The following is a 17792-nucleotide window of genomic DNA, read 5'->3' on the forward strand; positions in this document are numbered from 1 at the left end:
CCCCTTCAGTGATCTATAAAAACAGCATGGGAAGACTAAAGGTGTCTTGGCATACAGGTTTTATTTTCAGATGGATATATGAAGTGGTTTCTTAAACCATTATGCTGTAACTACTTACAAAACTAGGAGAACTTGCACAACAGATTTTAGGTGAATTCATTTTCACATTAATAATTTCATTGTCTATACTTCATTCTATGCAGGGGGACTAGAAGCATTTCAAGAAGAGTAGGCAAGTTTCCCCTAAGAGGCTGTATTGCCCACAATCACCACTGAGAACAGCAGTATCACGAATGATGTGTAAAAGAAAGTCCATTAAATCTATTAGAAACTTTGACTTCAATGAAATTAAACAATGGATTTACAGTTGTGAGTATACATAGTGACAGTAAAAGGAAAACAAATTCCTTTTACTGTCAGAAATGGAAGAGCTTTCAACAAAGGTGCTCATTAGTCAAACAGCTTGAAACATATTTTTTTGCTAACGATAAGCCTCTCTTTGCATATATACAAAAATAGGCCTGTGTTCTGGATGATGAAAACGGCTGACTGTCAATCTTCATTATTTAATTTGGTCTTTCAAAATGGAAGGTGTCCAGTAACATAAAACATGTGTTCAAACACAATTCGGACCTAAATAAATATAATTTAAAAACTTTCAAGATGCAAAAGGTACAGGCATATAGGAAATACAATATATACCTGTTTTTCAGCCAAGGACTACTAATGCCTTCAATAAAAAATATTTTTTTCTCACAGCTGTGCATGAATAATGACACACTCACTGTAACTTACCTGCGTAAACTCCTAAGTAACAGCCAAGGTCCAACTGCTGAGTTTCATTGTGCACATCCTGAATAGTCTCACTAACATTTAGTCTCTCCTGTTCAGAAGCCCTACACATCACAAAAGAATCAAAAAGTAGAAGGTCAAATAAAGTAATGTCTCAGTTAATAACCCAATGGAGTCAGGAAGAATAAAAACACAGAGCCCAGAGAAAATTCATGAACTCCATTACACATATATGTAGTAGGGAAATGGTTGTTAAAAGAGGACAAAAGCTAAAAATAGTCATTTTGGATATCATTATAATATCAGTATTTTGTATCACAATTGCTGTAGAAAAAATGTTTCATTTTGCTCTTTTTTTCTTAACCACAATACAGTATGTTCCTTCTTAAGTTTTCCATTTTGTATATGGTGTAGCAAAGGAAATATACATGAGTAAATAAAAAACTAAAGGATCTGGGTTTTTACAGGAATATAATTAATTATAAGTTTACAGGAAATCGTATGATAATATCTCATAAAAGGTTAATTCTCAAACTAAATGCTACAGAAATCAAAGATAATCAAGATCAAGAACTGTTTTAAACACAGAAAACAGAAATCTTAAGGGTATAACCTCTAATTGGGCAGATGTAAGAAGTGGTAAGCTGCAGGGATCATTTTTAAGACAGCTTCTCTTAAAGAACTACAACAATTTAGATTCTTAAACAGAAAACCAGTTAACTAACTTTGTAGATGCAAAACTATGGAAAGTGGTAAAGAAAACAAAGCAACAGCAAATGACTTACAAAAAGAATTTCAGCTACAGAATAGGCAAGTGGAAATTTAACATGGAGTGCAAAGTGGTTAATACAGGAAATAAAAACATACAATTTTACAAACATACAATTTTTATGTATGTGATTCTACACAGCATGAATCTACAAATGAAAGAGAACTCGGTGTCCTTATCAAGACTATGTAGATAAGTGATGAACATACCAATATAATGCTTGGTATGACTATAATAATATCCTTATACTAATATAGTGTTTTTCTGGACACTCCACTCAAAGCGCTTTACAGGTAATGTAAACAAATGGTAGAGAATAATGTATAAATCTTAATGTTTTTTTAATTTGAAAAAATAATTTAATTTGCATGCAGCCTCACAGTAAAACAGCAGTGTGAAGTATGTATAAAATCTGAAACAATTCTGGATTTCTGTCATGGAGAAAATTGTTGGTCAGGGAAAATGGAGATTCTGTTCTGAACCACATTCCCCAGAAGGCAGTAGGGAATGAGCTGCAGCCCTCAGTCATGTGACTGGTTGTGAGAAGTAGAGGCTTTCTGGATTGGGTTTCATCGGCTGTCTGAGGTACGGAGAGCAGATTCTGTGTGCAGCCTCACCAGAAAAAGTGACCAACCTGAGAGGTTATGTTTTTGAAAGAGTCTCAGAGTGAAGCTTTTAAAAAGCTGTTTAAGAAGGAGCTCAGCTTCCTGGTTATTACCTGTATGTAATCTGATTTGGACTTTGAGCCCATTTTTAAATGTAGTTTAAGATTAAGTAGACAACCCCATGTCTATGTTAGTGCACTGCAGTGACCACAATCTGAGTAAAATGGAATTTGAACCTTAAAGCTGATGCTTCTTACCAATAAGATAGCCACCAGTCCTGAAGGACATACATTGCCTATAAAAAAGAAAAAAAAAACAACACGTTGTCTTTTATGCTTTGAAGTATGCATTAAACATGGCCACATTCTCTTATAAAGTGACAACACTTTAATTGTGAATTTGTAATATGAGAGGTGCTTTTCAGTGACATCACAACAGCTCATATATATTCAATTATACTTGCATTTAAATATAGAGTTGCAGAGATCAAATTTACCTTAAAATGAAATTTAAATCAAACTGAATCAAAACCATTGTTGACTTAGTGGTTTACCATTTAAATTAGCATAAAATGTTTCAGTTCTTTTTTCATGTTTTCCTTTCAAAATTCAAAGTCAGAATTTAATCCCTTTTTCCCCACTTCAAATCAAACATAAGCAGATAAAGAAACTGAAAATCATAAACAAAGAGCCTTTATGCATACTGTGGCATATTACCCTGCAGAACAATATATTAGGCAACTGAAAAACTGAACAGAAATATTTATATTGTAGTGTTTCATAGCCGTTCAGGGACGCCAAATATGTAATCATAGTGGCTCTCTGAAGGCACCAGTTCTGTAGGGTTTGGGCATTTACTGAGACAATTATTAATTGTAGCAGTAAATCACAAAATTGATTCTTTTGATGGCTTTAGAATCCAACCACGCGACATAACTCAAACAACGCGCACACACAGGTACTAATACACGAGGATAAATTTATTAATACATAGAATATGCATATAAACCTAACAGATCTTATCGAGAGGGTTATCAGAATACAAAAGGTATATATTCAATCAGTTACGAAGTGTTACACATATCAAGAGGACATACGTTCAGTATATCATTCATTAAGACCGTTTCGTAAAGTGAACTTGGTTACAACTTCTACATTAGATACTCAAAACAAGTACATAACTCTTAGGAATTAAATTGATATCAACTGGTTGGGATAACAATTGAATTCTCGAGCTGTAATGCATTGAAGTTGAATACTCATCCAATTTCTGGGGATTCAGATCTCCTGCAGGCACAAACAATCAGCTGCAGGCTTGTTGCTGTCCAATCCGCGCTCTCTGGCTCCGTGCCAGGCTGTGCTGTGCGGCTTGCGACGGTGCGCTGCTGATGCTCACTGACCGGCTAGTTAGTGTTGGCTTTAACTAGCAAAGTTTGTGCACAGGAGAAAAGATGACTGTGGATCCCAGCAAGTCAGGAAGAGGACCGGTTCGTTCCTGATGAAGAGCTAGTTCTGAATAGTGATTCAGCTGTCCACAGTTCTGACCTGTCCACGAGGCCTGCTGCTGGTTACTCTCTGGCAACCTCCACTCTAGACTCTTAGAACAAAGGAAAGTTCTGGCACTCGGACACACTGGCCGTTCCGTGGTTGTCCGGGCTGAGTCTCGGGATGGTCAGGAGGCGCGCTGCGTGATTGTCCTGCCCTTGGGAGCCTTCTGCTCCTGGGCCGTCCTGCCCTGGAATTCTCCTTTGAATTCCCTTTAGAACAGTCCACAGAATCCTCTCCAGAATCTTACTGAATCTCCCGAATCTGAATCTTGTTGAATCTTTCAGGCTCTCTGTGTTGCCTGTTTTTACCTGGAGGAACTTCAGCTCGTTGATTGGCTGAAAGTTCCATGGGCATCAGAGTCCCACGTGGGTTACTCAGCCCTACCAGTCCCTGATTGGTTGATCAAGGTGAGATATGAGTCACTTAGTCCTGACACTTAGTAATGCAGTCCAGATGTCCATCCGGCACTCCCTAGACTGATAGGCGCCAGTGGATGACCATTGATCATGATAGCCAGGCTTAGCTAAGTGCACCCCCCTTTGGGAGCTGTCCTAGGAAACCTTAAATCACCCTAATGGTCTCTCTGTGGCTGCACCACAGAGATGAACAGAGAAATGGGGCCTCATTTGGGAAGCTCAGAAACACTTAATTCTGCCTTATTATTAAGCCTCGCCGCTACATATCCCCCCTTTTTGAAGGTCACGAGGTCCTGAGGCGTTGTTGCCTTCAAAACAAAAACAGAGTTAAGTGATGTCCCTTGCCATTAGAACATTAATCTTAAATGTCCACATTACTCCTCGAGAATTCATACCAGAACCAGCATTGGATACAAACAGGATGAATAACATCTGGAGTATGTATAAACACGGTAGGAGACATTATCTAAGTCTAGGAATTACACATCAGGAAGTTCACTGTCAATATCTGATACCTCTGTGGTAGATATTTGGGGAGAAGTCACTTCCTTTCTTTTGACATGCTACCTTTGACTCATTCGTGCTACCCAGAGTACATCTTGATGTGAGAGTACAGCATTCAGAGTACATCCAGTCATGATCCAGCTACCCGGCGGTAGTGTTACAATAACAACAGTTCCTGTTCCCAGCCCCCCGATAAACCAGAACACCTGTGTTGGGTATCTGCTAGGGTGGTTTGGAGGTTTGTTCCATTAAAGCAAACTCAACTACCTGTACCTCTTCAGGGCTTACTGTTTCTTGGATTTCTATCCAATTCAATAGTGTGGCACCTGAAGGCATCCACGACCTCAAGTTTGGTCTTATATTGTCTGGTTCCAGACCGTACAGTGTTAAGTTCAAGCTGTACTATGGCCTCCTCGGGAACTTACAGGAACTGTTTGATTAGGTAGCTGCATTGCGGTAGCTGTATCATGCCTGTCACAAGTCATAGTGTCAGTTAAATGTGGTGTGTTGACCAGCCATTTACGTCCCACCTGCTCTTCATGGGGTTCATTAACCTCCCTCTGCCCATTAGTAGCTTTACACCCTTCATTGGTGAATCGTTTAGACACAGCCAATGGATAGCTTTGGTAGCCATACCCATCTCAAGATTTGGAACCGAATTCAATCTTGGATTGCCTTCTGGGTGAGCTATGAGCGATGGGGTTAATGTCACATACTCCTCTACTGAGAAGAGTGGGATCAAGTGGGTTGGGAATTGTGCCGTGGTTAGACTGGCTACAGTGGCACTAAACTCCCTTAACAGGTCTTGTGTCAACATTCTGGCCTGTTGCACACAAGCATAAACCCACTGTATAACACCAACAATCATGTCCACTGGTTGGGGAATAAGGTTTAACCCTGTTGCATAGGAAGTTGCCTGTAGGATTTTCCCTAAGCTTTCCAACTTTTGCTGCTGTCGATACAGTCTGTCACTACCCTCTGGCCTCTCTGACACCTGCCTTCTTGGGGCAGTCAGGATGAGAGTGCCAGCAGCACACAAACCTACCAGAAAAAGCAAACGTGCAACAGTGGCGGCAGCAATCAGTCTTCCCAAAAGTCTTTTCGGGTGGCTGATCCCAGTCATCTCCTTCTGAGTGACTGTTGCCTTTCTAAGCTGGCGCAGCTTGTACATGGTGTCTTTCTCAGTATGCCATGTGGCATCCTGGGCACCAACATCCTGGAAATCTGGGGAGATCTGACGCAGCGGCTGATGCTGCTCCTCCATTTCCAGGGCATCTGCTTTTTCGATTTGTTCATGCCTGTGCTCTAGGAACCCTGCAGGGGGCGGTGCAGCGGTGGAGCATACCTGACCCTCGGCTGAGTGGTCATCTGGAGCACCTGAGTGATCTGGGATTGTTACCCCATTCTCACTGTTCAGGTCCACCCTGCACCCTTCCTGATTGAGGAATCCCTCTATCGGCATGTTTACAATCGTTCGCTGGGGGTAGGTGTAGGACACCTGCTCGCTCCCCCCTTCCCTCGCTAGGGGTTCAGGGAGCTGCCCCAGCACTGGGATAGCTAGTTCATTGTCTTTGAACTTACTATCACCCACCAGGCCCATGTCAGTGCAGGCGGGGATTCTGACACCCCTCTTTGCGATGTCCTGCACTGGCAGGCGGGTGACTTGACCATCCAGCTCCAGTCTGGGTGAACCACTGTTGGTCAGACTCAGACTGACAGACTGAGCTGGTGGCTGTAAGAAAACCGGCTCGGCTTTCATTCCCTGTCCCTTCTGGGGGACTGGGTGTGTTGGCAACCCTGCTGTCGAGGCAGGAACAATCAGGTCAGTCTCACTCACTACCTGGTAGTTGTGAGAAATAATGTTACCTGACTGCAGGTTCCCTGGGTCACAGCAGAGGGAATCGGCATCTGGGATCAGGTGTGTCCACAGCGCAGTAGTCTCAGCGTCCAGCTGGACCTCCTGTCTAACCTGTGAATGTTGCACCAGGGGCACCTGGCGGTGGCCCTGTGACAGCTGCTCAAGCAGATCCTCACTAATAGAGGACCTCTCAGGGCTAAGGGCGAGGGCTACATCACCAACCTGCTCTCCTGCCATCTGGATCCCTTCCACCACTGCAGGGTGGTGGTCCTGACCCCTCTTGGGTGCCAGGGTGCACAGGGAAAGCTCCTTTTCATCGCCAGGTGGGGAGATCTGCTCCTCTTTAGGGATGTAAAAGGTGTGTGCTTTACCTGGTGGATCAGGCGGCTGCTCGGAGCACCGCTCCTGTGGCATGGAGGCTGTTGGGACCCTGGCCAGGGCACGACTTCCCTGTATATCCGGGGAACAAGAAAATATTTTTATTTCTTGTCCAGAGGGAACAGAAGGAATCTCCGCATAGGCTTCTGTGTTCGGTGGGCACTGTGTAAGCACAGTCTGCCTCTTGGCCCCCCTTTCCTTCTGTACAGAAGGCTTAGGAGCCTTGACCTGTTTCCACACTTTGCCTTTCTGGTGATCCACCAAAGGTTCCACTCTGAGTCGCATACCCTTTTCTTTTTCTACCCGTTTGAGCTTGCCGTGTGACATCAAACACCTTTCAACCTCAGTGTCAATCAGTGTCTCACTGGGTAAGACATCTCCCATGGCAGCCTTGAGGTAAAAGCTTCGTGCTTTTCCTCTGTGTTTTACTGCCTGCTCTGTGACTTCAGGGGTGGAGTCAGCACTCGCTTGGGAGTGGCTGACCTCATCCAGGCAGGAACCCTTCCGCTCAATCAGATAGACTGAGGGAGGGAGAGGGGGCGGGTCTCCGCCTCCTCCAGTGGAGAGTATCAGCTCATTCACGCTTCCGGCAGCCTTGGGGAGCGGTTGTCCCTGTCCTAATAAAGCTTGTTCAAGCCTGGCCAGGCGGGCGGCTACTGAATCCTTTTGTTCAGCCTTTTCTAGCCCTTTCCCTTCCCCGGTGTTCTCATGGCACTTAGGACGCTGGGTGCGGTCCTGTGTGAGTGCTTTGGAACGGGGCTTAGCCAGCTCAGGAGCCTGTGCTCCTTCGAGCAGGGGGGAATTAACCCTGCTGGCTCTGACGGCGAACACAGTCGCTTTAGCAGCTTTTTGCTCAGAGCGACTTTGGACATCATACTCCCAGGCTTTCTGCGCGAATCTCTTAATATCAGTCATTTTCATGGTCTGTGCATCTGTATGCATTAAGATCATCTTTCTGACTGACGGGTGGAGATTCGCAATGAATAAACCCTTGAAATGTGTGTTCTCTTCGCAACCCTCATCATTTCGCCCTGCAAAATAAGTTCGTCTAAGTCTCTCGTAATATTCGCGAGGGGACTCTGCTCTCTCGTGCTTAATGTTAAGGGCGGCGGCTATCGCGGCAGTCGGGTCAATAAACGCACTGTATTCTTCGATAAGTGCTTGACATAGCTGCTCAAAGTCATTACAGACTTCTTTCATCTGCCTAGCCATCCACTCATGTACAGCTCTGCTGGTAGTTTTCCTGACCAGAAACACTTTCTCCTGTTCTGTGGCGTTTGGCAGGAACTGCAGGTTATACCTGAGGTCTTGAATATAACTCTCGATATTATTCTCTGACACTGCGGGGTCAAATCTCTCTATGTCCTTCGCTAGCTCTCTCAGAGAATGGAGATTTATTCTTCTAGCTTCTCCGCTGACGGAGATATGGAAGAGATCGTGGTCAGACTTGTTGCAGCTAGAGAGAGTGCTTAATAGCGACTCGAATTCAGACCTTTTAGCAACCATCGTTAAACTTAAAGAGTATTACTTTTAAGTACGAAATCACAGTTTTACCACAGAAAACCACAAGATCAAGTATGCAATCAACCCGGTAGATTGCAAAAGATCACAAAACAATCAAGCACTGCTTAAAGAGCAAGGGGAACTTTTTTCCTTTCGGCTTTCAGCACACTGTATTGTCGTGTATGAAACCCGCGGCGTTTTATATTGAATTATTCCGCTTGGTTGATTCATTTCAGTCTTGCCACGCCCACCCAGGGACGCCATAAATGTAGTGTTTCATAGCCGTTCAGGGACGCCAAATATGTAATCATAGTGGCTCTCTGAAGGCACCAGTTCTGTAGGGTTTGGGCATTTACTGAGACAATTATTAATTGTAGCAGTAAATCACAAAATTGATTCTTTTGATGGCTTTAGAATCCAACCACGCGACATAACTCAAACAACGCGCACACACAGGTACTAATACACGAGGATAAATTTATTAATACATAGAATATGCATATAAACCTAACAGATCTTATCGAGAGGGTTATCAGAATACAAAAGGTATATATTCAATCAGTTACGAAGTGTTACACATATCAAGAGGACATACGTTCAGTATATCATTCATTAAGACCGTTTCGTAAAGTGAACTTGGTTACAACTTCTACATTAGATACTCAAAACAAGTACATAACTCTTAGGAATTAAATTGATATCAACTGGTTGGGATAACAATTGAATTCTCGAGCTGTAATGCATTGAAGTTGAATACTCATCCAATTTCTGGGGATTCAGATCTCCTGCAGGCACAAACAATCAGCTGCAGGCTTGTTGCTGTCCAATCCGCGCTCTCTGGCTCCGTGCCAGGCTGTGCTGTGCGGCTTGCGACGGTGCGCTGCTGATGCTCACTGACCGGCTAGTTAGTGTTGGCTTTAACTAGCAAAGTTTGTGCACAGGAGAAAAGATGACTGTGGATCCCAGCAAGTCAGGAAGAGGACCGGTTCGTTCCTGATGAAGAGCTAGTTCTGAATAGTGATTCAGCTGTCCACAGTTCTGACCTGTCCACGAGGCCTGCTGCTGGTTACTCTCTGGCAACCTCCACTCTAGACTCTTAGAACAAAGGAAAGTTCTGGCACTCGGACACACTGGCCGTTCCGTGGTTGTCCGGGCTGAGTCTCGGGATGGTCAGGAGGCGCGCTGCGTGATTGTCCTGCCCTTGGGAGCCTTCTGCTCCTGGGCCGTCCTGCCCTGGAATTCTCCTTTGAATTCCCTTTAGAACAGTCCACAGAATCCTCTCCAGAATCTTACTGAATCTCCCGAATCTGAATCTTGTTGAATCTTTCAGGCTCTCTGTGTTGCCTGTTTTTACCTGGAGGAACTTCAGCTCGTTGATTGGCTGAAAGTTCCATGGGCATCAGAGTCCCACGTGGGTTACTCAGCCCTACCAGTCCCTGATTGGTTGATCAAGGTGAGATATGAGTCACTTAGTCCTGACACTTAGTAATGCAGTCCAGATGTCCATCCGGCACTCCCTAGACTGATAGGCGCCAGTGGATGACCATTGATCATGATAGCCAGGCTTAGCTAAGTGCACCCCCCTTTGGGAGCTGTCCTAGGAAACCTTAAATCACCCTAATGGTCTCTCTGTGGCTGCACCACAGAGATGAACAGAGAAATGGGGCCTCATTTGGGAAGCTCAGAAACACTTAATTCTGCCTTATTATTAAGCCTCGCCGCTACAATATCATATACCATTAACAAACACTATGTTCAATTTATAACATCACATACCTTTACTACAGTCTCTTAAAAAACTGAAGCAGAAAGGAATTATGAAATCACAGGGACAACTTTGTCACAGCAGCCACTTTGCCAATCACAGCAATTACAGTGAAGTGTACTATATCAAAAGTTTAACTTTTGCAAAATATCCTGCTGCACAATAAAACGGGAATACACATGCACTAATCTGGAAATGGTTCAATAGGAATTTTGTGGAAATGGCTGTGTCTTGTGAAATACAGCTAAGCAGGAGACACATTTTAAATAGTACATACAGATGTGTACCGGGCAGCCAAGTAGGACAGACATCTTTCATATTTAGTATCACATAAAAGCTGCACACCTGGCAAAGTTAACTTAAAGAACGTCTTCAATTGATTAATAAATCACTTTGTGAGAAAGCTGGCTAGCAGAAGAACCACAAAGAGGAAAAAAGATGCATACAGTATATGACAAAAAAAGATGCTCTAACCTGGGGAGGGGAATGCACTGGAGGAAGAAGAATAATTTTCAAGCTGAAACCAACTACTAATTTTTCACAACCCCAATTATGGTTGATAGGTTTATGATAAAATAGGGTATAGGACATTATCAGTTCAGTTTTTGAGGCTTTAAAACCACATCACAAGAAAGATGAGATGCAACCAGATAGAACTCTTGTATAGGAACCTATAGTCACTCACCTGTGCTAAGACATTGAGCAGGACCAGAATGAGAAGAACTAAAATATGGGCTCCAGCCGCAAAGTACTTCCAGTAGACTTTAACACCGATCGTCCCCTCAGAGCGAGTTTCTTCAGCGAAAGCCATCTGCACATGCTCTACCTGAAAAAAAGAACCCTGACGCAATTACTAAAAGCTATTCACAGAATGGCAGCAACATCTTCCATTACACTTCCAAACAAGATATTTACTTATGAAAAAGACTTGGCAGTTTATGTTGACACATAGCTTCCAGAAAATGCAGGGACACAATAAAAAAAGCAAAACAATGTTAGACTGTACAGTTAAAAGTGTAGAATTCAAGCCAAGGGATGTTATAGTAAAACTGCATAACGTACTAGTTAAGCCTCATTCAGAATGTCATGTACAATTGTGGTCACCGTGCTTCAAAAAAAGATATTGCTGCTCTGGAATCAGTCCAGAGAAGAGCATTCAATTGCAAGCTGGGATTTAACAGAATATTCTGCGGTGGCACCTGTGTCGGTGGCACGATCGGTGTTAAAGTACTTCCAGTAGACTTTAACACCGATCGTCCCCTCAGAGCGAGTTTCTTCAGCGAAAGCCATCTGCACATGCTCTACCTGAAAAAAAGAACCCTGACGCAATTACTAAAAGCTATTCACAGAATGGCAGCAACATCTTCCATTACACTTCCAAACAAGATATTTACTTATGAAAAAGACTTGGCAGTTTATGTTGACACATAGCTTCCAGAAAATGCAGGGACACAATAAAAAAAGCAAAACAATGTTAGACTGTACAGTTAAAAGTGTAGAATTCAAGCCAAGGGATGTTATAGTAAAACTGCATAACGTACTAGTTAAGCCTCATTCAGAATGTCATGTACAATTGTGGTCACCGTGCTTCAAAAAAAGATATTGCTGCTCTGGAATCAGTCCAGAGAAGAGCATTCAATTGCAAGCTGGGATTTAACAGAATATTCTGCGGTGGCACCTGTGTCGTCTGGTTGGAAACACCAGATAACACAACCAGATGACACAAATGGAATACACCGAAGTGCATTTAAAACCAAGAACAGGAGGAACTTCTTCACCCGAAGACAGCTACCCAGACATGTGGTTGAAGCCAATACTTTGTCTACCAACAAGAAACAGCTGGATACGATCTTTAGATCAACTAAGTACTTGCTGCCAAACAGGCTAGATGGGCCGCATGAACCCCTCTCATTTTGGAACCTTTCTTATGTTATTACCTCCATGTATAATACATCAAGATCTGGAACTCAAAGTGTACAAGAGCCTTTTTAGTAGTTAAAGTCACATATTATTTTCCTAATTAGCAATTTCCAAATTAGAAAAGTATTTAAATCATAATTATAATATATTTTAAGTATTTATTACATGATTTATTATAAAAGATAAGCTGAAAGTGTAATGAATAACAAACAGCAAATCTAAGAACAAAGACCGAAGGTGGAACAACACCTGTGACCAGATAAGTCAATTAGTAAATGTGTCACTATACACAAGTGTAGTGAGAACTTTAACAAGTCTTAGAAAACTAGAGAAAGTTAAAAAATATTTTCATATCAATATCAAAATAATGCTCTTTACTGTACTTTGAATCGTTAAAAAAATCAATATTGCCCTCTAGTGTCAGACGGCAGTAAAGCAGACAAAACACATCTAATTCAATTTCTTGGTTAAATTGTCGATTTTCATAAGCTTTCTGATGTTCTTCAGTATATATGCTAGTTGGTTCATGGTTTTCCAATATATCCTAGTAGAGTTTTTTTATTTCTTCTAAACAGGCCAGAGGAGCTGAATGGCCTTCTCTTGTTTGTAACCTTTCATATGTTCTCATGTTCTAAACTACTTTGCATCAATATGAATGTTACAGCCAAAGTATATCAGACTTTTCTGTCATTGCTCTTGCTCTAAGCCATCAATGTAACACTGTTTCCAAAGCTGGCATGAAAAAATTTGGCTCATCGTAATTTTTACATCTACTATACAGACTACTGATCTTTTGGAATTGCTTAGGTCTACATTTGTGGTTGTAAATAAAGGCTGCTGCATAATATATTTTTTCTAAACTGCATGGGAGCTCAGGAAAGCCCAGCAAACTGGGGGGCAGTTAAGGTAGCTGAAGTAAAACGTTTGTAAAAACAGAACTGAATTCACTCTCTTTTACACACCGGAAGCTGCTCTGACCCATCCTTCACAGACAGCATAGAGGAGGTGTGTGACCTCACAGAGGTCTGGGAGATGGTACGACACCTCAGAGACCGGCTGTTGTTGGCAGCCGTCTCTGGCACAGGCTGAAGCTCCTCCTCATCATCTTTTTTCAGCAGGGAGGTGAAATCCACCCCAGATCTCTGCAGCTCTGTAAAGGTTCCTCTGGCAACTGTGTGACCCTAAAATGCATAAATGTTTTCTTTAAAAAAATAAATTAAAAAAAGGGAAATAAGGTCATGAGCAAAATTTTACCTTGTTGCCTGCCATCTGCATGATCATTCATTTAAAAACAAAGTTTGAATTAATAGACATGAAGACGGGACTAACCTCTTTCAAGACAAGGATAAGGTCAGCTGCCTTTAAATATTGTAACTGATGTGTCACAAGAACACGGGGTTTGTTCCGTAGCAAACCACAGATGCACCTAAATGTCAAAAGAAACACTGTTAGCTGAGTGTAAGCATTTCCATGCAATGAAATTCAATGAATTATCATAAAAAAGCACTCAACCTTTGAGGTTTTACATCACTTCCAACAACCCTAACTGATTTACCAGACTGGCTGGGAGGTGTGAATCTGTCCCATTTAATGTGAAAAGTTTCAGTTCATTTGATATTTGTTTTCTTCTGTATTAAACAGTTTCAATTCTTGAACTACTAGTGTTACACCACTTCACTTAGAGATGCTGGAATACTCTCTTTTGTAGTTTTTCAGCTGGTGGTGTTACCGGTAAACTGAAATTAAAATGCTGATATGGGCTTGCTATAATTTCAGTTTTCAAAAAACATTGAAAACAAGCAAGATTGACAGGCAAGATAAGTAATAAAGTACTGAAAAGAAATTGTAAAGGTATCTACAGTAAATTACTGAAAACATTTGAAAGTTGGTATTAGTGTTAACACAATGTAAATTAGAGCAGCTTACTGAAACTGATACAGACCGGTAAGAGGGTATACTAAGCACAGCCATTACTTTGCAAAGTTTTAAGTTGTAGAAAATGCAACAATATACTGTATATACCCTTTTTTTGTTTGCATAACAGGTCTACTTTAAAATCTGGAGACATGATGAAAAACCACCAAGCACTGGTAAAATGGTAGGAAACAAGGAAGATTTTTTAAAACAGGGTAGTACAATGTTGTTGTTTTACATATGCTAACTTACTGTTTTGTCACCAATATGTTCTATAAAAATAAACGAATTTGTACCAAATACAGTTCATTAATAATGAACTGTTTTAAAATAGGATTATAAGAACACATTGTCCCTCTCAGTTTCACAATACATTGGTCTTATCCTTCTTACCATTTGTTTCCTTTGCATGTTTTTTTATGAAATAACAAAGAAAACCTCCCTACTAAAACAATAACTTATTGTGTCTTATTGAAGAGTTCTGAAGCCAGGAAAAGATTTAAAACAATATGGGGAGAGTAAGGGAACTCTTAGGAGAAGCACTCCAGAGATTAGAAACAGCACTGTACATTCAGAACTCAGCACTAATGCAGGTGGTTTAGACAGAGTCGACACAATAGAAAACTGCAATTTCTGAAGGGAAACCCTGTTTAAAGAGAGCACCACCTAAGCGTTTCATCTTTCCTTACAGATTCAAACCAAAAAAATGACTTAACTGGTCAAACAAGTGCCTTCCCACTTCAGCATCTACAGCACTAAGAGGGTCATCCAGCAGGTAGATGTCAGCATCCTGATACACAGCTCTTTAAAAAAAAGAACAGACTGAAATAAAAGTGGCTTACATTGGTATGTAACTCAAGGGTTTAATGGATACCTATTTACATTTTAATATGATGTTTTACAAAAAAAAACTGGTATTTCTTGAATAATTAAAGCTAGTCAGGCATCAACTTGCTTTCAAATTCCATTTTTTTTCCTCAGGGATTCATTTTCTTCTTTTAATAATACCACATCTGAAGTGTTAAGGAAATTTTGTCTGACATCCGTGCACTCTCTTTAAACAAAAACAGGTACATAACAATAAAAAGATTAAACCTGGGCTCTGCAGTGTCCAAATACATTATAGAAGGAGAACAAGTTATACTGGATATGATGAATGAAGGTAACTTAAGACTTTTTAATGACTGTATAATGTTTCACAACTGGTTGTTACAGATAAAGGTAATCTAAGACACCTCTCTCATCCTATAGATGAAGTAACACTTGTTTAAAAAGCAACAAATTATATTTATTTTGATACAATGTACATAATGAAGAGGAGGATTAGAGGGTTGTTCAAAATTTCTGTTGTTGGATTTACTGGATTAACATTTGTTTCAATATTTCGTATTTTATATTTTCTATTACATTTACAAAGTGATGTTTGTGTTTCTGTTTTGGGTGAATTTATATCCCTTTTCATTTTTCTTCCCACTTACAAGGTAAAGAAACCAACAAACACATGGGCTACTGAAGGCCATTAAGAGTAACCCATGAACCATGCAGACCCTATGGAATTACTGAAGGATTCTGTATAATTTCCGGGTATACAGTATGTGTTATTTATTCTAGAATTCTGAAAACGAAGGTGTTCTGTTACCTGGCAAGATTCACTCGAGCCCTCTGACCTCCGCTCAGTGTAGCACCCCGATCTCCAATTACTGTCAAATCCCCATCTGGCAACAAGTCCAGATCCTACAAACAAGTGAATCAACTATGTGTAAAACTGAAGCATCTTTTAAAAACACACCAAAAAAAAAATATTCGCCCACTGTAGAAAGAAGAAACCTATATATTCTGCACATCTTTTTAAATATGCAGTAAACATATATTTACAGTACGTGAAAATGGAACCAAAGGCTTACTTTCTTAAGGGCACATGCTCTCAGGACTTTCTCATACTTCTGCTGCTGGTACTCCCGCCCAAAGAGGATGTTGCTGCGGATGGTCCCCGGGAAGACCCACGGCTGCTGAGAGGCATAGGTCAGGTCTCCTTGCATTTTCACCATGCCTTTTTCCAGAGGCAGCTCGCCCAGAATGGCACTCAGGATCGAAGACTGCAAAATAAACAGCCAATTAGGAAGAAAAAGGTCACTGTTCTTAAATGTTGCATATTCAGTAAAGCTAAGCGAGCATTTGTTTCTTCCTATATGGTTCAAAGGAAAGAAAAACCATCACTGTGCTGAACATCCAAATTTGGCTGAAAATAATTTAACTGCTAAATAATTGTTTTGGATGTGTATATTTTAGACCAGGCTTGTCCAATCTGGTCCTGCAGAGCCAGTGTGTCTGTGAGTTTTAATTCCATCTCAGCTCTTAACAAGCTCACCCAGCTGGTTACTGCCTTAACTGGAACAATTCTTTGGGAGAAGCGGTTTCAAAATGACCATGACAACCTACCGACACAGCAGCCTCACCACAACCAGAACTCCATTTTGTCTATTATTTTTTTCAAACATACCCACCTTACCACCTTAATCAGTCGACGAACAGAAATTGTTCTCCTATATTTAGCTTTGCTCACTCAATGTCCTTTAAAACTTAATCTTGAGGGATTTTTTGGTTGTTTTTGAGGGAATGCCTTTCCAATAATTTTAGATGTCTAAGAAATAGAAGACCTTATACTATAAAACCTATTAATAAATTAATTTAGCCTTTATGGTAATCAAATGGAAAAAAGCACTGTTGTTCCATTCGGGTATTCACTCGCTTTCATTCTCTAGTGGTTTGCTATTCAGTTTTTTGCCTGTAACCAAAAAACTGAATAGCAAATGAAATTATTTTGTTATTATAAATTTGGCAGGTACAGTAAATAACCAGGGATAAAAATATCAACAAAGTTAATACATCTGAAATTACACAAAGCACATTTTTAAAGTGGAACAGTGGTCAGGGTATTGGACTTCAGATGGAAGGCTGGGGATCCCAGATGTGACAATGTTGAAGTACCCTTTAGCATGGTGCTGTACTGAGATTGCTCCAATGAAAAAAAAAGAAAAAAAAGGTATAAATGGCAACTCCCCAGGTTCAGAATTTGTTCTCAAAGGACTTGTCTGGTTATTAAAGCCTTAGTTTTTAGTATATTTTTCACATATATTTTCACAATAAACCAGACAGTATTCAGTAATCAGTATTCTCATGAATAATGAGAAATCAAATGTTAAACCACTATATGCTTGGCTATTATTCTGAACAGGGGATATTTCCTGGTCTCATGTGGTTCTATAGTTAGATGTGGACTCTAATCTGAGCCTCCTGAATCAGCAGAAATGTATTTGATTGGCACTGTTCAGCTGAGAAGTTACTGGCAGTGTGCTGGGAACCAACATGTTCCCTCTCCTGGCATCACTGGATGCTGGACTGTAGTGATATTCTGACTTTTAGAACTTGAACTTGAACTGCATTGCCATATATAATGGGTACATGTTCTGGTACAATGGAAATCTTGCTTACAGAAAGTCTCAATTGTAAAAAAACACAAAGTGCAGACAGTGAATTTAGATAATATACAAGCAAACAGTAGACAATATACAAGCAAACAAGTAAAGAACGGTCCAAGTGGGAGGACTGGGGAGGCTTGGAGTGCTTCTGCTGACACAGGGGCTTCCATCATTGCTGTCTGACCATGCCTTAGGGGTCATCAGTGAAAAACATCGAAGAAAGTAGCATTTAGGGGAATGGGTGAACAAGTGCTCTATGCATGTGGGAGGGAGATCACTTTTACTTTTGTGTTGTATTTTCTAAGTTTTGAAAAATTAAAATATATTCACAGTACAAATTAC

General features: G+C 40.9%; 1 protein-coding gene across 7 annotated transcripts in view; it reads right to left on the bottom strand.

Moving 5' to 3' along the window:
* The window catches only part of abcc4 (ATP binding cassette subfamily C member 4 (PEL blood group)), a 97188-nt gene that overhangs the window by 52880 nt on the left and 26516 nt on the right, over positions 1–17792 (bottom strand). For all 7 annotated transcript variants that reach the window (XR_016090979.1, XM_088914027.1, XM_088914031.1 and 4 more), the window contains 8 exons: positions 15876–16067; positions 15611–15705; positions 14688–14774; positions 13387–13483; positions 13020–13238; positions 10823–10963; positions 2424–2461; positions 796–896 (listed from right to left, as the gene is read on the bottom strand). Coding sequence is in view for 6 of the 7 variants with exons in the window: in XM_088914027.1 (XP_088770153.1) it covers positions 796–896; positions 2424–2461; positions 10823–10963; positions 13020–13238; positions 13387–13483; positions 14688–14774; positions 15611–15705; positions 15876–16067 (970 nt within the window). In the remaining variant the exon portion in view is untranslated. The remainder of the gene's footprint in view (positions 1–795; positions 897–2423; positions 2462–10822; positions 10964–13019; positions 13239–13386; positions 13484–14687; positions 14775–15610; positions 15706–15875; positions 16068–17792) is intronic.

The sequence above is a fragment of the Atractosteus spatula genome, chromosome 4 (assembly GCF_055471065.1).
Source record: "Atractosteus spatula isolate fAtrSpa1 chromosome 4, fAtrSpa1.hap1, whole genome shotgun sequence".
NCBI lineage: Eukaryota > Metazoa > Chordata > Actinopteri > Semionotiformes > Lepisosteidae > Atractosteus > Atractosteus spatula.